At 47.2% G+C, this 24,882-nt stretch overlaps 1 protein-coding gene across 9 annotated transcripts in view; it reads right to left on the minus strand.

The window, feature by feature from the left end:
- CACNA1A (calcium voltage-gated channel subunit alpha1 A) overlaps positions 1 to 24,882 on the minus strand; it is a 304,210-nt gene that overhangs the window by 156,044 nt on the left and 123,284 nt on the right. For 7 of the 9 annotated variants that reach the window (XM_059696565.1, XM_059696563.1, XM_059696564.1 and 4 more), the window contains 2 exons: positions 22,503 to 22,608; positions 20,011 to 20,150 (listed from right to left, as the gene is read on the minus strand). In XM_059696565.1, the coding sequence (XP_059552548.1) occupies positions 20,011 to 20,150; positions 22,503 to 22,608 (246 nt within the window). The remainder of the gene's footprint in view (positions 1 to 20,010; positions 20,151 to 22,502; positions 22,609 to 24,882) is intronic. The other 2 variants (XM_059696569.1, XM_059696570.1) reach the window with 1 other exon arrangement.

The raw sequence follows: 24,882 nt of genomic DNA on the forward strand, positions 1-24,882 counted from the left end.
ACTTCTCCTCGAAGCCTCTGGCACTTCTCTCTCTCTCTCTCTCTCTCTCTCTCTCTCTCTCCCCTTGCAGCCTCTTCAGCCACTAAAATTAGCTCCATCTCCAGCCCGCATCCCCAGCGCGCCTGTCCTGGTTTCTCTCTGGGCTCCCAGCCACTTGCGATACTGTTTCTCAGATGCCACACGCTGCCTTCCTGATGCCACAGCCATTGCCCAAGACGAGCGGTATTTTGAGATACAGGAGCCGGTGAGGAGGGAGGGACTTCACACATGTCCCTCCCGGTGTGTTTAAAAAAAGCTGACACAAGAGCCGCCTCCCCCCCACTGTACCCCTAGCCCCTATTTCTAGTTTCAAAATGTCAGGGGAAAGCTTTAGTCAGTGAGACCTCCAGAGTCCCCAGGGAGTTAGTCTTGATTTTTCAAAAATGGAAGAACAATGATCCAGCAATTCTACTTCTGGGTTCACCCTGAAAAGAATTGAGAGCAGAAACTCAAATGGATACGTGTATCCATAGCAGCATTATTTGCAAATGTCAAAAGATGAAAGCAACCCAGATGCCCATCAGTGGATGAATGGATAAGTAACATGTAGTCCATCCGTACAGTGGAATAGTATTCAGTCTTAAAAAGGAAGGAAATTCTGACACATGCCACAACACGGGTAAACTTGAGGACGCGATGCTGAGTCAAATAAGCCAGCCACAGAGGACACATCCTGTCTGATCCCACTTCCATGCGGTCCCTAGAGCAGCAGGATTCAGAGGCAGAAAGCAGAATGGTGGTTGCCAGGGGCTGAGGGAGATATATAGTGGGGAGTTAGTGTTTCAGGGAGCCAGAGTTTCAGTTTGAGAAGATGAGAAAAATCTAGAGACGGATCGTGGTGATACAACGGTGTGAATGCACGTATTGCCACTGATCCGGACACTTCAATATGGTCAAGATGGTACATTTTAGGTTTTGTGTATTTTACCACAATTAAAATTTCCTGAAGAAGGAAGAACAGTGAGGCCAGCCGGTCAGGAGGAAATAGAACATGGCATGTGGTGGAGAAGGGCCAGTGCCTGAGAGGACTGGGGTAGGTATAGGCACCCTGCTACCTCACCAGGGCAGGGGCTGGATGCCCCTGGAGCATCTTCTGGGATCATTCACTCCAACAGTGGTTTACTGAGCACCTACTGTGTGCCAGTCCCTGTTCTAGGCTCTGGGACATGGCAGTGAGCAAAACAGACAAAAGTCCTATTTTCATGGGGCTGATATCCTAGTGGGGGGAGATAGATGATAACCATGATATAAATAAATAAATAAATAAATAAATACATAATAAATAAATAAATAAATAAATAAATATGGTTTGGCATTAGCTCATCGGGGGTGTGGAGGGCGTGGGAGAGTCAGGAGAGGGGTGTGGCAGTTACAGTTTTGAAGGACATTTGAGCAAAGACCCAAAGGAAATAAGGGTGGAGTCATGCTGAGTCCTGGGGAAGAATGTGCCAGGCAGATGCAGAAGGAGCAGCCCATGCAAAGGCCCTGAGGCAGGACCTCGCCTGGTGTGTTTAAGGAACAAGGAGGAGGCCTGTGTGGCTGCAGCTGAGTGAGTGAGGAGGGGAGTTAGGTGGATGAGGACTGACAGGAGACAGAGCCCTTGTGGGCCACGGGGAGGGCTTGGGCCTTTTCTTTTTTAAAATATATTTTTATTGATTTCAGAGAGGAAGGGAGAGGGAGAGGGAGATAGAAACATCAATGATGAGAGAGAATCACTGATAGGCTGCCTCCTGCACACCCTCTACTGGGGATCAAGCCCACAACCGGGCACATGCCCTTGACCAGAATCAAACCTGGGACCCATCAGTCTGCAGGTTGATGCTCTATCCACTGAGCCACACCGGCTAGGGCAGGACTTGGGCCTTTTCTGAGTCAGGTGGGAGCCACAGAGGTTCTGAGCAGAGGAGAACTGTGCCTAAACTTAGGAGCTCCAGGCACCCTCCGGCTGTTACAGGGAGAACAGACAGGGGACCAGACCCAGGGTGGGCCACGAAGGTGGTGGGCAGTGGGGGGATTTATGGGTAAATTCTGAAGGTGCAGCCAACAAGATTTCCTAATAGATTAGAGGTGGGGGCTGAGAAAAAGAGGAGTGGAGAGAGAGCCTGAGTTTCGGGGTCCCAACACCTGGAAGATGAAGCTGCTTTTACGAGTGGACAAGGAGGCAGGATGGGTGACAATGATCAGAGTTCTTCTGTCAGAGTCACACCTGATTCAATACCTCAAACATGAGCTGAAGATGGACCCCTGGAGACGTGGAAACTGGCTTGTACCCAAGGCACTGGGTCAGGGCCTGAGGGTGACGGTGATCTGGCTGAGGGGGACAGGTCAGACCCTGGGCCTCAGGATCTCATCCGCAAATGAGGGTGCTCACAGCCCCAACTTGAGAATCGCTGTTAGGCACAAATGAGAGATCTGTGCAAAGGGTTGAGACAGCCTCTGGTACACGCCGAGTGCGTGGACAATGAGTAACTATTATTAGCAAGAGAAGGGTTGCTATGTATCCAGCTAAACTCTCCAGGGCAGCTGGTTAAGACCATAGTTCCCGAAGCCAGGCCTCCTCATGGAAATCCCAAGTCCACTGCTTCCAAGCTGTGAGGCTTAAGGCAAATCCTCCAGCTTTTCTGAGCCTCAGTTTTCTCATATGTGAAACGGGAATGAGAATAGCTCACACCTTCTCAGGAGGCAGGGACTGAATGAGATGGTCCTTGTACAGTCCTTGGAAGAGAGGGCCTGGCCACAGTAAGCGTTACACCTGCAATCACCATTATTTTATTTATTTTTAAAATATATTTTATTGACTTTTTATAGAGAGGAAGAAGGGAGATAGAGAGTTAGAAACATCGATGAGAGAGAAACATCGATCAGCTGCCTCCTGCACATCTCCCACTGGGGATATGCCCGCAACCCAGGTACATGCCCTTGACCGGAATCGAACCTGGGACCTTTCAGTCCGCAGGCTGACACTCTATCCACTGAGCCAAACCGGTTTTGGCTGTAATCACCATTATTACCAGCATCTTCATTCGCCCTGCAAAATAGCTATAATAAACCCCATTTTACAGATGAAGAAACTGAGGTTCGGAGAGACCAAAGGTTCACGAGAGGTCAGCAGAGCAGTGGAGGTCAGAGGGCAGGGCCCAATTGCCTGGGTTCACCTCCCAGCCCTGCCACTCACCCTCTTCGAGTCCCTAACCTGGCCTGTCCTTTCCCCCCAGCAGTATAATGAGGACACAACAGCACCTACCAAGAGAGATATACTGGGAGGATTAAATGAGATAATTTCCCCGAATTGTTGAGAACTGCACCAGCAGCACATCAGTCCTCAGGGAATGTCAGTGTTAACTGTAATGGCTGCAGGTCCCACAGCTGGATGCCGAGGAATCCCTTGTCTGTCTGACCCCATGGTCCCACTCTTGATCACTGGGCTTTGCCACTGAACCCACAATTTAAAAACATGCACGTCTCCGCCGCTGCTTTAGAAAGGACTAGAGAATGGGAAATTAGGGGCTGTTCGCCCAGGGCCCGTGTTCTCGAAGCCCCGATGCTCTTGGTGCCCAAGGCTTCCCAGAATGCCCCTTGGCTGGTACAGCCCCAGTGGGAGGCCGCATGGGTAGGGGATTCTGGCTGCTCCTGCATCTGGGCTTTCTTTGCTGCTTCTCTTCTGCTTCAGGGCAACAAGGCTGGGTTAAGGATATCCCGTTCTTCCTGCTGTCTATCCCTCAGCAAACCTACCACAAGGCATGGTGCCCTCTACCACCAGCTATGAATTCATTCATTCATTTATCCATCTACCCACCCATCCATCCATTTATTCATTCAAGAGATGTTTATTGCGCTGCATTCTCAGGGTCTGTACTAGACTCTGGGTTCAGTCTTTGCATCCAGAAGAAGATCAGCGATTGGCCCAGAAAACAATGGTGGGAGGGATTACACTGCTGCCACCCAATGCCCATAAAGAGGGACCTAAGCTGGCCTCATGGTGAGCTCGGGGATGGGAGGTCAGGAGGGCTTCCTGGGGACAGAGGTCATATCAGCAAACAATGTACTTCCCTGGATCCTGTGAGTGGCCCCATGCACCCCAGTCCTCCTCTAAGACCCCTAGGCCTCACCGTGATGCTGGCACAAAAGGGGAGCTTCTTTTCTTTTTATTCTCAAAGATATTCTCCTAAATTAACTTCTAGAAGTTTTAAAGTTGTTCAAGTAATTATTATGAAGCTAAAGTGCTTCCCTTTTCATTAAAAACATTTTAGGCCCCGCCAGTGTGGTTTAGTGGTTGAGCATCAACCTATGAACCAGGCGATCATGGTTCAATTCCCCGTCAGGGCACATGCCCAGGTTGCAAGCTTGATCCCCAGTAGGGGGTGTGCAGGAGGTAGCCAATCAATGATTCTCTTTCATTACTGATGTTTCTATCTCTCTCTCCCTTCCCTTTTTCTCCGAAATCAATTAAAAAAAAGCAGTTCCCCCATTATCCATGGGGGATACAGCCAGAGACCCCCAATAAATGCTGAAACTGTGGCTAGCACTGAACCCTATATATACAATGTTTTTTCCTATACACACATACCTAGGATAAAGTTTAATTTATAAATTTGGCACAGCAAGACATGACAAGAATAACTAATAAAATAGAACAATTAAAATGATATGCAGCAATGAAAGTTATGTGAATGTGGTCTCTGATTAAGTTGAGAACTTTTATCTTTTCACGTAAAGGAAGCACTTTATGGCTTCTCTCTGGCATATCCAAATTGCTAGCATCACTACGCTTGTGCTTTGGGGCCGTTATTAAGTAAAAGTAAGAGTTATTGATAACTGAGGCAACTGCTAAGTGACTAATGGATAGGAAGTGTCTACAGCTTGGACACCATGGACAAAGGGATGATTCACGTCCGGGGCAGGACAGAGCGGGACAGCGGGAGACTTCATCGAGTTACTCAGACGGCATGCAATTTAAAACTTATGAATTGTTTATTTCTGGAATTTTCCATTTAATATTTTTTTGGCCGCAGCAGACCATGGTAACTCAAACCATGGAAAGTGAAACCATGGGTAAAGGGGGGACTACTGTACTCAGCAATGCATGTTCTGTGCATTTAGTGAAGTCGCATCCAACTGGTATTTATCATCAACAAACTCAACTCTGTAACCTTGGGACAAAAAGAGAGAAATGCAATGAATTTAAATGGTATTCATAGTTCTCCTGTTATTCTGGTCAATGAATTTACTTATGACTGTGTAAATGTGAGACAGACAACATCCAACTGATATCCTTCCCATGTAACTTTCTGCGTGTAAGCATCTCGATATGTAGCTTATAATTTTAATATTTAAAGATATGAATTCTATATCTAACAGGTCTTCCAAAGCAAAATAAGCCACTTATTCCGTGGGGGAGCCTCTTTTTAAATTAGTCAGTGTCCATGCCACCTTGGATGTTAAATACTTTAAATACTGCATTTGAGTAAGAATTAGCCATTCACCTAGGAGAGAGCATATTCCAGACACAGGCAACAGTATGTGCAAAGGTCCTGGGGTGAATGAGCAGATGCTGCTGATAGAGGAAGCTGGGATCCCCTTCGCTATCTTTCCCTCTAAAATGAGGCAGTAAACAGAAGGAAGCCCGGCTCTGCAGTGGGGTAGATCTGCATCCAAATCCAGGCTCTAGACTTCCTACCTGTGTGACTTTGACAAGTAACTTCTAAGTCTAGTTTTCCTTATCTGTGACAATATTAATGGAGCCTTGGGAAAGCCTGAAGGTGATAAGGTGCGTAACGGGCCTGGCACACAGCAGGTGCTCAACTAATGCTCATTTTCTTACTCTGAGGTTGACTTCCCCCAATGGCCTGGGTTTCCGCAAACCCGGAAATGCAGGAGGGAAGAGGGGTAGCCAAAAAAGAAGAGAAACAAAAAGAAAGAGTTGGGGTGGGAGGGAGAAGGGTGGAGAAAAGCTATCCATCAGACACCCACCAGCCTGGCCTCTCTCCCCTGAGGCAATAGAACTGAAACAAGGTTTCCATGTAGCTCTGATCAGGAGCGGGTGACATTTAAAAAAAGAACAAAATCAAAAGCCCCAGTGGACACGCGGAGTCAGGCTGCGCGGCTGTGAACTACGGGTCCATGTGGCTGGCAAGAAATCTGTTCTTTTGCTCCAACTGCCCGTGAGGGCTCAGGGCTCCGATATCCAGTCTGGGTTTGATAAAAGCTGAAGGCATCTGAAGAGGCTGTGCAATCTTCCCCACTGCTATTTCTCAGGTGGCGGTGTGACGGGCCCTGGACTCTCAGCAGAACCTCCGCTGGCGTTTTCTGCCCCTTTCACTGTGAATGATGAGGTGATAGTAACACGTCATCATCCCTGTTTCTCGCTAAGAGTCAGGAATGAAAAGGAAGGGGAGGGTGTCGCACCATTGGCTAACAGAAGCCAGGCCAGAACACAGCCGGGGACAGGAATTGGGGCCTCAGTGACCCCAATGAATAACTTCTTGGATACACACCCTTTGTAATGTGATGTATTGCTTCTCCCACTAAGGGATGGGTCTCTTGTCTCACCCCTGAATCTGAACTGGCCTCATTGCTTGCTTTGGTCAACAGTGGCCAGGGAGGGCGCGCCGTTCCTGAAGATAGCCCTCCAGAGGCCTGTGAACTTCTTTCTCCTAGAACCCTGCTTCCTCCAGGTGAACAAGTGTAAGGTAGCCAGCTGGAGGATGAGACACCACGTGGAGCAGAGCACCATGGTCCCAGCCAAGGCCATCCTAGACCAACCAGGCTACAGGGAGCCAACATCCAGAGAGAGGAGCCACCCAACATCCCACAGCTGACCACAGATGCATGGAAGAGCTCAACTGAGACCAGATGAAGCACCCAGCTGAGCTTCGCCTATCCCGCAAACCTGCAGAAGGAGCTAAATAAATGCTTCTCACTTTAAGCCAATAGGTTTCTGGGTTGTTAGTCATGTGGCACTATTACTATAACAATACATATTATAGTATCTCAGAGAGAAAGGAAGAGGGAGAGATAGAAACATCAATGATGAGAGAGAATCATCCATCGGCTGCCTCCTGCACGACCCCCACTGGGGATTGAGCCTGCAACCCGGGCATGTGCCCTGATTGGGAATTGAACAGTGACCTCCTGGTTCATAAGCCACACTGGCTGGGCAAGACAGAGTTTTAAAATAAAATGTTATGACATTAAACCCACCCTCCAATCATATATAAAATCAAAACTTAGAACAGTCTCTAGAATGGTTAGAAAAATGAAATGTTTTCCCAGGCTCTCTTGGAGCTAGAGATGGCCACGGGGCATGCTTCTGTCCATGAGACGTGAGTAGACGCTCGATGGATGATTTCTGGGAAGGATTTTGCTTTGCCTGATACAAAAGTTGGTAGAGCTGGATGGAGCCATCTCATCCCTGCTTCTTTCTGCTTTGAATGCGGACATGATGCTAGGAACTCCAGCAACTATTTTGCAACTGTGAAGTAGAGGCGAAAAGAATCAAAGAGGTGCCAGCCAATGCCAACTGGTACCCACTCCAAAATGCTTTTGTCACGAGATAGATAAGTAAGCACCGTTGGTTTAAGCTACCGTGAGTTGGATTTTGTTTCTTGCCACTGAATACACTCCTAATGCATCTTTCAAAATTCCCCCCATTTCCAGGTCACACAAGACTCCACAGTGAGACTTTAGGAACCACATTTCTCCTCCCTTTTTCAGGCGTGAACACACAGGCAGGTTGCTGTGCTACACTCAGGGGAAGGCTGCCCTGACGATGCCATTCTCACTTCACAGTGAGAAGAGCTTGGTTTCCTCATCCCTCCCTTTCTGGAACAAATGCTACTCATCATCGCCAGTCACAGACGATCACAAACGCTGCTAACTCACCCCCAACCCCAGGTCCGAGGACCCACATAGATCTTGTTTGGCTTTTTAGCTTCAGAAATTCTATGCTGTTTAATTTGCTCTGATCCCGGCTATTTCCTGCACAGAAATCCTATGACCCCCCCCCCCGCCCCCCCTCCTCTGGGCCAGGAAGGAGAGGTCTCTGGAATATCAACGGAGCCCACACTCCCCGAAGGTCCAGGGTGTGGCTTTCAGCTGCTTCTCATTCATCCCTTCCCTACGGAGCAGCTGTTCTCATTTCCTATTTGGGGAGAACAGGATGAGCTTCATTTCCTTCTCATGGCTGACGCCGAGAGATGAACTGATTCTCAAAAGGCTTCGTCAGGAACCCAAGCAGTTGAGCAACAACTCGCGGCAGACTTAGGCAAGCGTGACCGCAAGGCTGACACTGTGCCATGCTGTGCCTGTGTCCCGCATGGCTCACTACCAACGTCTCCGACGTTCTGGCCACAGAGGTGTGCTCAGCCTGAACGCAGGGCCAGCCACGAAAGCCAGCGAGCTCGTGCCCGGGAGGACTCCCCGCCCCAGCTCTCTTGCTCCTTAGCAGGGCTAACTCTGAGGGGCATGTTCTACTCAGCCTCTGCGTTCACCAGAGAGATTAAGTAAGGGCTACTTGCCCAGAGCACTGACTCGTTTGCTAGCTAATGCGACCTTTGACCTTTACCGGCTGCCTTCTGTTCCCTGTATTCGTCCTCTATTCACCAGCCTACATTTCCTGGGATCGCCAAACTACTGGCCCTCAAATCCTTGTCAAGGGTCAGTTTGGATTCTGGGTTGCAAACATCAGAATCTGTCTGGCTGTTTTAGCATACAGGGGATTTTTAGGAAGCTCAGTTAATCCATAGGAGGCCAGAGGAGGTGGCTCAGAAAATGGGTAGGAGCAATGCAGCCAGACTGCGCCGCCCCCCCCCCCCCCCCCCCCTGCAGCAGGCTGCCACAAAGCAATCCAGAACCATCCCTTCATCTTGGGGTCACTTACTCTGTTTTCAAATTCCTGGGTGGGGAAGCATGTGACTGTTGAGTGTCAATCACATGCCCTAACTGCCAAGGGATGGGGGGTGGGAGTCACTCACCCCACAACCTTCAACCTGAGATTAAATTTGGGGTCCTGTAATCCAGCAGTATGACACACAAAGGCGGGAGTCTTTCCAAATTGGATGTTGGGTCCCCAACTAAGAAGAGCAAATGTTGTCTACAGTTAACTAACTGGTCTTTGGAAGTGGGCCTGGAAAAGTAGTAATAATTATTATCATCATTATAATTATAGTTATTAGTCTTATAATAGCTAATATCAGTGAGCATTTATTCTGGGCCAGTTTCTAAGTGGTTTACAGATATTGACTCATTGAATCCTACCTTTTGAGTAGGTAGAATTATTGTTCCCATTTCAGAGATGAGGAAACTGAGGCCCAAAGAAGCACCGCATCCCTTGCTCTCTCTTAAGACCTTGCATTGGTAAATACCACCCATTCATCTAACCCACCACATGGCAAACATTAACGTATTAAACTTTAAAACAACTCTACAAGAGAGGGAATGTTATTACCCCCCGTTTCCAGATGAGAAACTAAGATTCGGGGAGGTACAGTCCCTTACTCAAGGTTATGCAGCTTAGAAACGGTGGAGCTGGGTTTTGTATCTGTTCAAATTCCAAAGCCCACGGTCCTAAACTCCACGTGTGTATCCTGGCTGCCTCTCGTCTAGAGCTGCCGACACTGGGTTGGCAGCTCAGCCTAAATGCAGGGCAAGCTAGCTGAGAGAGCCAGAGAGCTCATGCCCTGGGCTGCAGAGCAATGTTGCAACTTGAAGGCTCTACCTGAGTACCTGTTAACGTAGTTCCACATCTGGAAGCACAATACACCAGGCACGTCATTCCCAAGAAGAGAGCTCTCAGTCGTGTCTCCATGTCCGCTGCCCTGGTGAATCGTATCCTACCTCTGCAGGAGAGGGGAGCTCCACAGGTGAATTTCTTGTATATTCCCAGAGTACCACCACCCCAAATGTATTCTCTGTGTTTCATGAAGATCGGTCCAGATGTCTCCGTATGATAGAGCCAGAATTTTATGTATGGAGAGGCACAAAATACATGGTGCCCATTTTCTTTGTGTTTCTAAACGTGCCCACCATCTCACCCTTCTGAAAACAATTTTTGTCAAGGAGGGGAAAAGGACCCGGGAAGTCAAGCAGTTCCCCAAATGGAACCACCTAACCCATCACACATGGTAGAAACTACCAAATATTTCCTCCTTCCTCTCTTTGCCAAACTTCCCAAATGGGGGAGCGTCAGGCTTACTGTGTTCTTTTCTTCTTAGCCCTCCGCCACCAAGGTTTCATGCCTCCCCTACTCCCTACGGACAGCCCTCTTTCCTTCTGAATTACAAAGCCTCAAAGCCCCAGGGGGTTTCTTCTCTCTTCTGCCCCAATTGCAACAGACAGAGCCGAGGAGGCTTACCTCCCTCCCTAACTCCCTGTCCACGCATCTCCTGTTTCCTTCCCTGATCCTCTTCCACCCGCTGGTCCCCAGGTGTAGGGGCTTCCTTGACTCTGGGTTCCTGTCTGTCCCACCATCAAGCCTAGAGGGCTCAGTCTCTTTCCAACCTTAGCCAACCTCTTTGTGGATGTCTCTCCAGTTAAGCTGTCACCATTCCTACATCTTCACCTCAACCCAATGAGGTATTAACACGAGCCTCATCCTATATAATAAAAGGCTAATATGCAAATTGACTGTGTTGAGCGTCTGCCTCCAGGTGGCCAGTGTGCATTATAGCGACCGGTCGTCATCCCCCCGAGGGGTCCCGGACTACGAGAGGGTGCAGGCCGGGATGAAGGACCTCCCACCCCCGCCCCCCAGTGCATCAATGTCATGCACCGGGCCTCTAGTTTAACATAAGAACTATGGAGACTAAATTATTTGCCCCCAAGTCACACATCTTTGGAGTGGCAGAGTCAGGATCTGAACACACATCTCCAAAATAATGCTATGAGAGAGTTACGTTCTGGTTTTAAAGTCAGTGCACAAGGGAAAAAATGCATATAACTCAAAGATATCCTTGAAAACCCGTAAATCATCCATAAAGCACGGTATATGTTGTTTTGTGTATTTAAGCCTGGACAGTAATAGTGTGTATAATGTGTACAGTAATATGTGATATAAAAGATTGAGAACAGCCCAGCCGGTGTGGCTCAGTGGTTGAGCATCGACCTATGAACCAGGAGGTCACGGTTAGATTCTTGGTCAGGGCACATGCCCAGGTTTCAGGCTGGATCCCCAGTGGGGGGCGTGCAGGAGGCAGCCGATCAATGATTCTCTCTCATCTGAATTACAAAACTGATGTTTCGATCTCTCTCTCCCTCTCCCTTCCTCTCTGAAATCAATAAAAAATAAAAGGTTGAGAATAGTAGGCCACATGTGACAGAAACTGCTAATTGTCCCCATAGCCATTTCCCTCTCTCAGCTTACCTACAGGCAGAGCCAGCCTCCCATAAAAAGGCAAAAATGCCGATACTCATGTTTCTGGTCTTCCCTGAAGCTAGAAATGGTCATGTGACCCATACATAGCCAATAGGAAGTCTGTTGGGAACTTCCGGGAAATATTTTTCTCTCTAGATCAAAAGAGAAATACCTCCAATGCAAGTTTTCTCTTCCCGCCATGACTTTCCTGTCATGGATGAGGCTGCGAGAAGTGGAGATGTAGCAGCTATTTTGCAAACTTGAGGTGACAAAGCATGAAGTCAAAATCCAACACACTAAAGAAGGTGGAGTGGAAGATGGAAGGACATCACTAAACTACTCAACTAGTTCTGGTCCACTGATTTGTGGCATTCTAAGTCAGAAGGCACAAACCTCTACTTAATGCTAAAGCCCCTTCCAGCTGCCTCGTCTGTTACTTGCAGAGAAAAGCCTTCCCAACTCACCTAACGGAACTGGGTTCTGTAAGGAACACATCTCATGCATTTTCCTTGGAAACAAGCTCATTAAATGGCGTGGCAGGTAGACATGACCTCACAATCTACTGTAATTATCACACTCTTCCTTTTTCTTCTTGTCTGTGTACCAACTACATACCAATGATTTTATGGCAAGTCATATTTGCTGCACACTTTCCAGCGTTGGCTTTAAAAATGTCCTATCCATCTAAACTCCTCAGTGTAGTTCACCAAGACCTCCTCGTCTGATCCCTCCGGCCCACTCAGTCTTATAATTATTCCATTTAACATTCCTGGAATACCAACACGAAGCGAGCGAGACAGCATCAACCACATTTTAGTGGCCAGAGCAGGGCTTTAGCGGCTGAGGTTTCCCTCCTGTCCCTGATGCCAGAGTTCTGTGTCCTGAATTCTGTGGGTGGCCTTCCAATGTGCCCGTGAAGAGTGAAAACAAAACCACCATGCCCGTGCCTCTTCGGTACAACCCCCTTCTAAAAAACAAACAAAAAACCCTCCACAAAACAAGACAAACAAAACGCTGACTTCTAAAATCAAAGCTTCCTAGGGCTGAAGGGACTCTCGGGAGTAACGCATTTGACGCTCGTGAGCCTCTGATGTTTCCAAAGAAGGTTTAACAAATAACTGAATCACAGGCTTAGAAATATGCTCCAGTGCCTGGTTAAATGGGCAACCTGCACAATCACACGCAGCGGGCCTGGGAACACCCCCCCTCCACCCTCTGCCCCCCCGGCTCAGACACTCCCTCCTCCACACAAATCTACAAATCTGTGCCACCTGATTAATGCCAATAGCAAACACAGCTGACTCCCAAAGTTAGCATTCAGAGCTGTAAGACATAAGACACACCATAACTCCTGGGGTGGCATCACCACCCCAGGCAGGCATATTCTAACCACAGTACATGCAATGGTTAGGTCACAGGCCCAACAGCACCATCTCATCTGCACCGACTGACAGCCATGGGTCCTCAGGCCCCTAGGGGTCTGTTGGCCTTGAGAAGCAGTTTATTTTATAGTAAACCTGCCCTCAATATTGGTAAGCCACAGGTACCATCGATTCATTCATTCAGTCAAAAACATTTATCGAGCACAGTAGTGTGCCAGGCTCTATTTCAGACTTTGGGGAATATATGTAATCATGAGCAGAAGAGACCAAATCCCTGCTCTCATGGAGCTGACCTAGTGGAAGGAACAGGCAAAGAAATGAATAAGTGAAATATCTAGTCTGTCAGAAGATGGTAGTGCATGGGAAAAAAAATCTAAATAGAAGGAAGAGAACAGAAAGTGTTGGGAGAGTGTTAAAATCGTAGGTAAGGGGCCAGGGAACACTGGAGTAAAGTTTTGAAGATGAGCAGGTATTTGGGAGAAGAGCATACCAGGCAGAGGGAACTGCAAGTGCAAAGGCCCTGAGGTGGAAACTCACCTGAGGAGTTCATGGTATAGGGAGAAGCCCAGTGCAGCCTCAGCCTCGGAGTGAGCGAGGAGGAGGGTAGGGGTGAAGCGGGCGGGAGGAGATGGGGGCAGATCGCGCAGGTCCTTGTGGGCCATGGTGAGGACTTTGGCTTCTGCACTGAGTGAGATGGGAACCGCGGGAGAGATGTGAGCAGGAAAGTGATTTGATCTGATTTATGTGTTAAAAGGATCCTTCTGGCTGCTTGTGTTGATAACAGGCTATGGGGGGCGGGGGAGGGCAGAGGCAGAAACACATGAACAGAGGCTGCTTCAACAACCCAGCCGAGAGATGATGACGGAGATGGGAAGTGTAGTGAGATCCCCAGTGTATGTTAAAGACAGAACCTGTAGAATCTGCAGAGATATTGGCCGTGGGGTGTGTGAGAGAGAGGAGGTGTCAGGGGTCTTGGCCAGGGTCCCCTGAAGGCTGGCGCTGCCATCCAATGACATGGGAAGACAGGAAGAGGGAATATTAGGAAGGTGCTCAGGAGTTCCGTTTTGGACAATCTAGACTGTGAAATGCCAGTGAATTCCTCTCTAAGTGAGGACTCGGAGAGAACTCCAGGCTGGAAATGTTAAGTTTGGAAAATGTTAGTGTTAGAAGGTATTTAAACCGTTGAGGTTGGATGAGATCATCAAGGAGCTCAATGTAGCCAGAGAAGTCAAGAAAAAGAGGGGTTTCCATTTTCCTAAGACTCCCCTCTCCCCTTAAGCCCAGCTTTACCACTGTGCGATACAACCCCACTGAAAGTAAGGTTCGGCCCCTGTCCTCCCTGGTCAGCTCTATCACACACACCATCTTCAGCGCCTGTAGCTCCTCTCTGCACAAAGCAAAGCACAGTGTCTCTCGCTTGGCAGCCTCTGCCTGGGCCCCAGGTACCCACTTGCTTCCTGCTCCACTGAGATTTCCTCTGCCCGCCAGGCAGCCACCTCCCGGCCCTGGTGAGAAAAGAGGGAGTCATTACTCTGCGAACTGTAGAGGCAGTGGCCACATGCCTCTGTGGAGGCCGGCTGGAGTTTGTCATAGCAATTCAAGAGGACAACACCTCCATCAGCCCCTCAACCTGCGGAAAGAGGAACAGCAAGGTCTTCTCCAGCCACACAAAAACGTCACCTGGCCATCTGGCCCCTGCTAAGTACCCCCTCCCCCTCACCTCAGTTAGGGGGAGGGATGAAGCTCAGAGGGAGAAAGGAGGACACCTTCATACAATAAAGTGTGCTGAGTGCTGTCCATGGTGCTGAAACATCAAATCCACTACCAGTGGTCGGCAAACTCATTAGTCAACAGAGCCAAATATCAACAGTACCACGATTGAAATTTCTTTTGAGAGCCAAATGTTTTAAACTTAAACTATATAGGTAGGTACACTGTTATTAACTTAATTAGGGTACTCCTAAGGCTTAGGAAGAGCCACACTCAAGGGGCCAAAGAGCCGCATGTGGCTCGCGAGCCGCAGTTTGCCGACCATGGCACTAGGCTTTCCACCTATTGCTCCTTGGGTTCGTTTGGAAACCTCGGAGAGCAGAGGCAAGACAAAGACTTGAGGGAGGCGACCCACAGAATTATAAGGAATGAACTGGGAGTTGATAAAGGGGGCATGGATGACTGAGTTTCACTGTGAGCAACTGGGATTCTATCATGCAGATGACCCTTTGAGAAGTTGTAGAACACACCTCTGAGTTTTCTACTGGGCAATGGGGAAGCCAGGGTATTTATACACGAACGCCCTTGCTCTTTGGTGAAGGACTGTTCCTGGGGGTGTTCAACATCTGCCACGTGGTCTGAACAAGCACCCTGCCATGCTGTGGAAGACCCTCCAACAGCAATGCACAAAGATGAGAGCGTTGGAGGTGCAAAGAGGTTAGCTTGCACGAGAACTACAAACCACAGCTGCGTGAGCTGGATGAATATGGAATGGAGTACCTGCAGCATCAACCCTACGCCTCCAAAGGAATTTGTTTTAATTTCCCCTTCAGATCACCAACTTCCATTTATGGAGCACTCATGGCATTTGCCACATATACTGCCTCCTCTAATCCCTACACAGCCTAAGGAGGTGGACACTATTATCATTCCCCTTTTTCCAGGTGAGAAAACCGAGGCTCAGAGATATTAGCTCACATGCTCAAGTTTACCACTGGCAGAGAGCCCTCTGACTCTGAAGCCCAGGTCTTAACCACTGGGCTCTGTTAATTCCCCCATTTCTGGAAGTCTCTTTCGCCCATATTTTTTTCTGTCACAGTGGAATGTTTGACTATCTCTTATCAGTGCAATGGTCCCCATCTCCTTAAACAGCTTAGTGAATTTCCCAGGACACTCTGATGGTCAGAAGTATCACCACTTCCCAGCTTAGCAACCATCTATTTTACCAAGCATGTATGCTGCTAAGCCCGAGAATACGAAAACAACGGTCTTCATCCCTACCCTGCCAATGTTCAGTCTCTTTTCTTAACTTGCACAATTGTATTTGACCCCTCAGATGTTTTATATATTTGAGCATTACAGTAAAAGCTGTTATCTCAGAAGTATAGCCAAGCATCTGAAATATTCCTCTTACACATTTTCAGTTTGATTCAGTCCTTCAAATACAATGGAAGTCCACTTTAAAGGAATTTGATTAAATTACAGTTAGACTTTCTCTGAGGCCTTGAGCTATACAGAACAACAACAAAAATCTATGGGTAAGATCTTTCTCACCAAACTTTACACAAGAAGAAGGCAAACACCTTGGTAATCCATGAAAAAATGGGTGTTTTAGTACTATAGGGTACTCAGAAATGTGAGAAGACAATGAGTTAATCGGAAAGTGCTCATAAAAATCATCTTTGTCTCAATGTCAAACTAATACACTCGAGTCCCCTCCCCCCGGAACATGGAGTTCAGAGTTTACCACATGTCCCCACCAGTGACACCGAGCAGAAGGCCAGGTTTGCAGCGCTTTGAGTCTCATCTCCCTATACCTAGCTTATGACCCAACAGGAGACTAAGTAGCCCCTTGAAATTTGAAGTAATGAAATGTGAGCTCTGCGCCTGAATTTGAAGGAGATAAAACCACCAGGCAATAAGGAAGGGTGGTTGATTACTGAAGACATAAAAGCAACAAAAGCAACAGGAAAAAATGCAGGAAAAAGAAAGAAGGGTAATAGAAGAAGAAAGGAATAGAAACCTACAACAGTAACTCTTTGTGGTTTTAAGACCAGGACCCCCTGAGAATCTAATGAAAACTAAAAACCAGAAAAATTTGCATGCAATTTTAAAGGCTTCATGGATACCACTATGAGCTTCTATCCTCAGAATCTATTTGCCTCAGATGAATAATTTCTCCTCTAGAGGCTCATCAGATGTCATAGAATTAGAAAAAAAAGACCACCTTGTTGTAATCAAGGAGCAGATACAAACATCCAACTGGCAAACTGCCCCCATCGAATGGCCACCTTTCAATGTACTGATCACCTAGTGAGACTTGCTATATGCTCGACAGTATAAGAGCTTCCCTAGGTGTTTCAAGAACCATGCTATTAAAAAAAAACAACAGGGTATATTTTAAAATCATCACCCAAGGATAAGTTTCTTGATTTTTAAAGGGGGGGGGGGGAGAGAAAGCAAAACATTGATGTGTGAGAGGAACATCGATCGGTTGCCTCCCGTGTGCGCCCCAACCAGAGATCAAATCCACAGCCTAGGTATGTGCCTGGACTGGGAATTGAACCCACAACCTTTTTGGTGTACAGGATGATGCGCCAACTAACTGAGCCACCCGGCCACGGCAAAAAAAACACAGGGTTTTTTAAGGCTCCTTCCTGCCAGCAAGGTCAAGTCAGCCCCTGCCAGCAAAAGCCAGCCCCCAGGGAGCATAAATTGGCACAACCACTTTGCAGAGCAATTTGGCAATATCTAGCAAAGCTGAGGATGTGTATGGTATACGACTCAGCAATTCCACTCCGGGGTATGTGCCCTAGAGAAATCCACTTGCAAGAATGAGGAGACAGCTTGGTTCAAAATAGCCCAAAGCTGGAAACAACCCCAATGGATAAATACCTGGTAGAATGTTCATACTGCAGAATACTAAGTATACTAAGATTTATCTTGTCAATCAGAGTAATCTCACGCTAAGTGCAAGAGGCAGGTTGTAGAAGAAAACATTTATAGAGAAATGTAGAGCATGCAAAACAGTACCATATGTATGTATGTCTTATATATTTATATAATAAAACTGTAAATGCATAAATGGAAATAAGCAAAATTCAGGAAACTGCCTTTAGATGGGAAAGAGAAAGGAATGGGGCCCGAAAAAGGAGCACAGGGACTTAAACTGTACTAGAAAGGTTCATTTTGATGGTAGGTTGCTCCATCGCCTCCCTGCCCTTACCTCCTCTACTCTCCCTCCATCACTCTGCTCCAGCCACCCTGGCCTCCACTGTTCATCAAACACAGTCCAGCCTCAGGGCCTTTCCACCTACTGTTTTCTTTGCCTGGCACTCTCCTCCTTCAGCTGTCCTCATGGCTCATTCACTCACCTCCTTCAGATTTTCATTAAAATATCACCCTCCCAATGAAATCTTTCCTGGCTTTTAGCTCTCCTGCCCATAATACATCCCACTCCTTCTCCGATTTATTATATCTCTGTAGCCTTCACCAGCATCTACACACTAGATATCTCATTCATTCATTCATTTTGTCTTTCTTCACCACTAGAATATCAGTTCCACAAGAGGAGAGATATTTGTCTATTTTGTTCACTGCTGTGTCTCACAGCCTGGCGCATAGTAGGTGCACACTAAATATTCACTGAATGAATATTTGCATACACAGATATTTGTTCTATTGTCTTCTACTTTTTTTTGAATGTCTGATTATTTTTATTATACTTTTTTAAAAAATATATTTTATTGATTTTTTACAGAGAGGAAGGGAGAGAGATAGAGAGTTAGAAACATCGATGAGAGAGAAACATTGATCAGCTGCCTCCTGCACATCTACTGGGGATGTGCACGCAACCAAGGTACATGCCCTTGACCGGAATCAAACCTGGGACCTTTCAGTCCGCAGGCCGACGCTCTATCCACTGAGCCAAACTGGTTTCGGCTATTATACATTTTTTAACAACAATAACAAAGTCAGCCATGGGGCCATTTCACAGATAAGTTTTCTAGCAAGTAAAGAGGAAAGTGCCCAATGCCATGACATGTCCCTGGAACCTGCTAAGGTCTTAAGCCACAGGACTTGGGTACAGCCAACAGTGGTCCCTTAGGAAACCCCACCTGCTAGAGCTATCCCAGAGTCCTCAAAACAGACTTCTCACCTCTGACCACCTCTACTGAAACAGCCCCATATGACACAGCTCCTACTGTGAGAAGCAACATTGCTTTGAGCAACATATGTTCTCAAAACGTGAATAGCGAGAGCCTAGCCAACACAGTGTGAGTGCTAAGACCCATGGCATCTGCCAAGAGAGACAGGACCTAGAGCAGCAACAGAGCCTAGAAGAGAAATAGGAACCCACGGAGGACTGCGACCCCACAGAGGAGAACTATAAGGAAGGCCTCCCAACAAAGAGGGGGCTTGGAAGAGAAGAGCCAGGCTTAGCTTGAGGGAGGGGAGTGGGTGGGCCGAGGAGGCAGAATCAACACAAAATGGTAATGTCCTTACTGGGATCTGATAAAGGGCTTTGAGGTCTGGGACAGAGAGTGGCTGGCCTTTCACCAAATCTATTTGCCTTCTGCCTCCCTCTCTATGCACGGTCTCAAATTTCCCAGCTTCTCTTGTAGTGATGGCATATGACTAGAGTATGTGCCAGGTCCCAGCCGAGCTCATAAACCTCCCAAGTATCACCTTCCGTGCTCATTTCTCTTCTGTGGTTTGATGCAGATAAGCACAGAGTTCTTGGAAGGTGTGGGTTAACATGAGGAACCAGTATTAGGCCCGGGCTCCTCAACCACTGTTCGGAGGAGAGAAGCCTGCCAATGAGGAACAGCTATTTTGAACTTAAAATGATAGAGAAATAAACTTTGGTTGTGTTTGTCATTACCTAGTTTTGGATTTTTTGTTACAGAGGGTCCTTGATGGAAAGTGTATACACACCCACTATACAAATATAGTTCTTTGTACACAGATCTGAAGACTTCCCGAAGGCAGGGACTGCACCTTATCTAGACGGGTCCTCTGCAGAGTCCTACCACTACCTCTTGCACCCCAAAGTCCTCGACAAACATTAACCAATTTAAATTAGGGGCAAGACATCTCCAAGCAAAGCAAAAGGACCATGCATGCACAAGAGTTAACAACGTGCCTTCTGCGATCACATAATCTCAGCTTCAAATCCCAGCTCCATCCCTTCCTAGCTGGGTGCTCTCAGACAAGCCCTCTCTGTGACTCCTCAGTGGTCACATGGGGATATTAATATTTCCTAATTCATTGGGTTGTTGTGAGGATTAAATGAGAGGACGCACATAAAGCACTTCGGAGGCAGTTGACTCTAATAAGCCATTATTCTAATTGTAACAGAAAGCATCCGCTGTGATATGTAGCCGAGATTTGGAGGTGGGGTGAAGGAAGGCAGAAGAACATGGAGGCTCAGCCTCCTCGAGCCTAGCCTGGACCACTCCAGCGGCTACATTTCCAAAGTCCTTGGAATTCAAGATAACGCTAAGAAACACAGCACGCTCCGCTTACCCCGTTAGCACCACCACGAAGTCCATGACGTTCCAACCATTCCTCAAGTAAGAGCCTTTGTGGAAGGCAAACCCAAGGGCGATGATTTTAATGCCAGCCTCGAAACAAAAAATTCCAATGAAGTACGGTTCTGTGTCATCCTGGAAGGGAGAAAGGGTAACGTTAGGTCTTTGCTAGGCAGAGAGTGGCGCGGATCAGGGCGCCAGCCCACCTGGAGATCTGTCCCCACCTCCCCTCATCTCTTGCAACACACCAGGCTCCCGGCCCCAACCACATCCTTCCTAGAGTTCTCTGGCCTGAAGGCTGTTGCAAGAGAAACAGACACAAGGGGAAGGCACCCTCTCTCTTTCCTTTTGGTCAACTTCACACACCACTTGGCCAAGGAGAACCGTTTGGACCTGCGCTGTCGAAGACAGCAGCCACTGGTTACATTAGCTGCTTACATTTAAATAAATTTAAATGAATTTGAATGAAATAAAATGGAAGGTTCAGTTTCACAGTCACACTAGCTACCGTTCCAGTGGTTCCCATATTAGAAAGTGCAGATGGAGAACGTTTCCATCCCCACACAAAACTCTACCAGAAAAGCGCTGGCTTAGCCTATTGACTTGTCACACACATCACTCAAGGCCTTTGAGGTTGGACCCCGTGCACTGACCTCACCCCCAAATCTGACATTTCTGATGGCTCTCAGCTGGTATGCACCGGCACAGATGTTCAGGTTGCTAAAATATTGGAAAAATACTTCTGCACTCACTGGCAAATGGCCAGTGCCTCTGCCCGCTCCACCCCAACCTCTCTCTGGACCTCCCGCCAGCTCTAGTTTCCAGCTGATGGTCTATAGATGAAATGAAGCTATAAGCTCCACTCTATCAGAGTCCCTACACAGACACTTTCCCATCTGTTATGATAACGTTTCTCAAGCTTCAATCATTTGCATTCTGCCTTCATTTTTTTGTATATCAGTTCGCCATGGCACTACTGTTTGCTTACTATTCTCTCAACTGACTCTCTTCACTTAGCAAAATCAAAAAAAGGTCTTGAAATCATAATTTTGCTAGACTGGTTCTATCTTTTTGGAATACACATTATAATGCATAACTATTAAAATTCCAAAGTCTTGAGACCATCAATACTGTATGAATTAGGAACCATTAGGATTCTTACAACCCCCTCTCTACCCTGGAGCTAATACAACTGCTTCTAAAAGCGACAGAAAGGAGAGAGGTCTCCTCCATTGTATTGTCAGGATGCCAGGAGGGGAGCAAGGAGCTGGGGGGTGGGGGTGGGTCAAGAAGGATCTTAATGCTAGTTTTCAGCTCTGCCGAGTTTGAATGAGGACTCTGAGTGTCCTCCGGAGCTGACATCCATGTATAGGAAACACAGGGGATGGAGAAACAGCTAAATGACATCATAAATAAGCCACCAGGCAAAAATCAGAATGTGGGACACTCCTTAGGGCATCTGGACTGGTTTCTGCAATAAGGCAATGACAGGAGAGAATGTATTACTCTAAATTAAAAGTCTTAAGTGACCTAACAAAATCTAGACCATGCTTGGATCTTGGTTCAAACAAATCAATTGTGAAATGCCATTTCTGAGACAATCACAGAAATGTGATTACTGACTGGGTCTTAGATGACCCCAAGGAACCACTGTTACTTGTGTTGGGCGTGAATATAAAGCTGTGGTGATGCAAGAGACACCCGTCTTTTTAGCAATGCAAACTTAGGTATCCGACCACAAACTGACATGTTGTCTGGGATTTGCCTTATGAAATGTTGGTCACCCTAGCTGGTTTGGCTCAATGGATAGCGTCGGCCTGTGGACTCAAGGGTCCCGGGTTCAATTCCGGTCAAGGGCATGTACCTTGGTTGCGGGCACATACCCAGTGGGGAGTGTGCAGGAGGCAGCTGATCGATGTTTCTCTCTCATCGATGTTTCTAACTCTCTATTCCTCTCCCTTCCTCTCTGTAAAAAATCAGTAAAATTTATTTAAAAAAAAGAAATAAAAAGAAATGTTGGTCGAGACAAACCACGAAAATAAAAAAAAGGACAGAAAATACACATGAAGCAAAATCTTGACAACTGTTGAATCTGGATGATGGGTTCATGGGGTGTGTGTGTGTGTATGTGCGTGTGTGTGTGTGTGTATGCGTGTATGTGTGTGTGTGTGTTCATTTTACTGTTCTCTGTATTTTGGTGTATGGACCAAATTTTTCACAAGAATTTGGGTTTGAATGTGACATTTTCATGAACAATGTATGACCACTCTCACCCGACCCCACCTGGTTGACACCAGGTCTTGTCGGGGGCAAGGGTGGGCGATGGACAGTGAAGGCATCTCTCGTCCCAGATTACTGGTGTTGTGATATTTATGCTTCCCCAGGCAGGGGGGCCACAACCCAGCTCTTGGCTCCAAGACCCAGAGCGGCCTCTGCTCCCACCACCCCCATCAGTTGTCACAGAAGCAGAGGAGAGACATCACTCACCAGCCGTTCAGACATGGGGGTCTTGTCATCGTCAGGTAGGTGTTGCTCCAGGGCGAGGACGATGCAGTTTGCTATGATGGTGGCTAAAATCATATATTCAAAGGGAGTATCAGAGAATTAAGGAAAAGCTTTCCAGCTGTTTAGGTTCACAGCAAAACTGAGCAGAAGGTACAGAGATTTCCCACAACCCCCTGCTCCCCCACATGCACAGCCTCTCCTACTATCATATCGGCCCCCCGCCCCCACCCCCCGCCAAAGTGGTCCATTTGTTACAACTGATGAACCTACACTGACATATCATAGTAACCCAAAGTCCACAGTTGATGCTAGGGTTCACTGTTGGTGCTGAACAGTTCATGGGTTTGGACATGTAGCCACCATTATAGTCTCATACAGAATAATTCCTCTGCCCTAAAAACCAGGCAGATGACTTTTTAAGGAAAATGTGAATATTCTTCTTCCATCTCACCGCTAACATTTATTGGACAAATATGAAATTCAGCACCTACTATGTACTAGGCCAGCGATGGCGAACCTATGACACGCGTGTCAGAGGAGACATGCGAACTCATTTTTTTGGTTGATTTTTCTTTGTTAAATGGCATTTAAATATATAAAATAAATATCAAAAATATAAATCTTTGTTTTACTATGGTTGCAAATATCAAAAAAATTTCTATATGTGACATGGCACCAGAGTTAAGTTAGGGTTTTTCAAAATGCTGACACGCCGAGCTCAAAAGGTTCGCTATCACTGTGCTAGGCCCTATTATGAGCACTGGAGACACTGGAGAGTAAGACAGAGAAGTGAGAAGCAAGTAAGTGAAATAACCACATTACACAGTACATTAGAAGATGGTGAATGCTACAGAAAGAAAAAGAAAGGTCAAATTCTGGGTTGCAATTTAAAATATGGTGACCATCAGCGCTGGCTAGTGTTTCTCAGTGGTTAGATCATAGGTCCTTGAACCAAAAGGTCTCGGGTTTGATTCCCAGTCAAGGACACATACCTGGGTTGCAGGTTCGATTCCCAGCCCGTGGGGGCGTGTGCAGGAGGCAACCAACCCCTGCCTCTCTCTCACATGGATGTTTCTCTCCCTCCCTCCCTCCCTTCTACACATTCTTTGTCTCTAAAAAAAAAATAAATGAAAAAAATATCCTCAGATAAGGATTAACCAAAGAAAATAAAAAAATAAATAAAACACGGTTGAGATATGACACCAAAAGCATGAGCAACGAAAGAAAAAAAAATAGATAAATTGGACTTTATCAAAATTTAAAGCTTTTGTGCATCACAGGGCATTATCAGGGAAGTGCAAAAGTAACCAACAGCTCTGTGCAGAGGCGGCATCCAGTCTCCCTCCAGGCAAACTCCTCCCTGTATCCTGGGAACTCTCCTGTGGTTAACAAGATCCCCAGAGAGACCCACTGGGTGGAGTTGACCTGGGGAAGGTCTGTCCTGTTCAGTTCATATTAGGGCTTGATCGGTTGGTGAGTGAGAAGGTCCCCTGTCCCCCTGTCGGACCTGCAGAAGCACCCCTGGTCCAGCAGCCTTGATACACGGACCTGGCAGACCCTGAGAAGAAGGTTTAGGTTTGGAGAAAGGGGCGTTAGGGGGAGAAAGCGTAAGGTATTGCTTACTCTGGAGCTGAGCTGCCCAACCTCAACACTACGGACATCCAGGCCGGATCATTCTCCAGGGTGGGGGCGTCCTGGGCACTGGATGTTGAGCAGCACCCCTGGCTTCCCACTGGTTACCGGTAGCACCCTCTCCTCCCCAGTTATAACAATTAAAAGTCACAACAACTAAAGGTGATCTCCAGACACTGCCAAGTGTCACCGGGGAACACTGAAATCCACTATTGTGCAAAAGGATCATAGAGCGGGTCCTGGTGAACTTGGCCATGTTTAGCCGCTGTCCTCCTCCCAGCTTTCTCCCTTGGAAACTTAACTGCTTTCAGTCTCCTCTTTGGCTCTAGACTTAGGCTCAGCATTTTGGAAGCTCCACAAAACCAAGGGGTCTTACAGGCTGGAGGAGTTGGGGCATAAACCCATTTTCCAGGTGGGAAAACAGAGTCTGCAACAGAAAACCTGGGAGTAAACGTCTACATAAGTCAGGAAAGCCGGGCCTTCTTTGTCACCAGCTCCAGCCTTTGCCTCCAGCCGAAAACAGCTGAGTTGCACTCCATGCACACTCTGAAAAGCAAATCTGAGACTCAGGGCAATTTGGGGAGCCAACAAAAGCCAGCCTTGCCGACGATCGTCTCTGATTGGCTTCCTGCCTCCGAGCTGACAGTCATTAGGAGCACAGAGAACAAAGCTGGGCTCTGTTGCACAAATACTCCATTCTGCCTCACCCTGCAGCCCGGAAAATAAGAGA

This window comes from Myotis daubentonii, chromosome 5 (genome assembly GCF_963259705.1).
Source record: "Myotis daubentonii chromosome 5, mMyoDau2.1, whole genome shotgun sequence".
NCBI lineage: Eukaryota > Metazoa > Chordata > Mammalia > Chiroptera > Vespertilionidae > Myotis > Myotis daubentonii.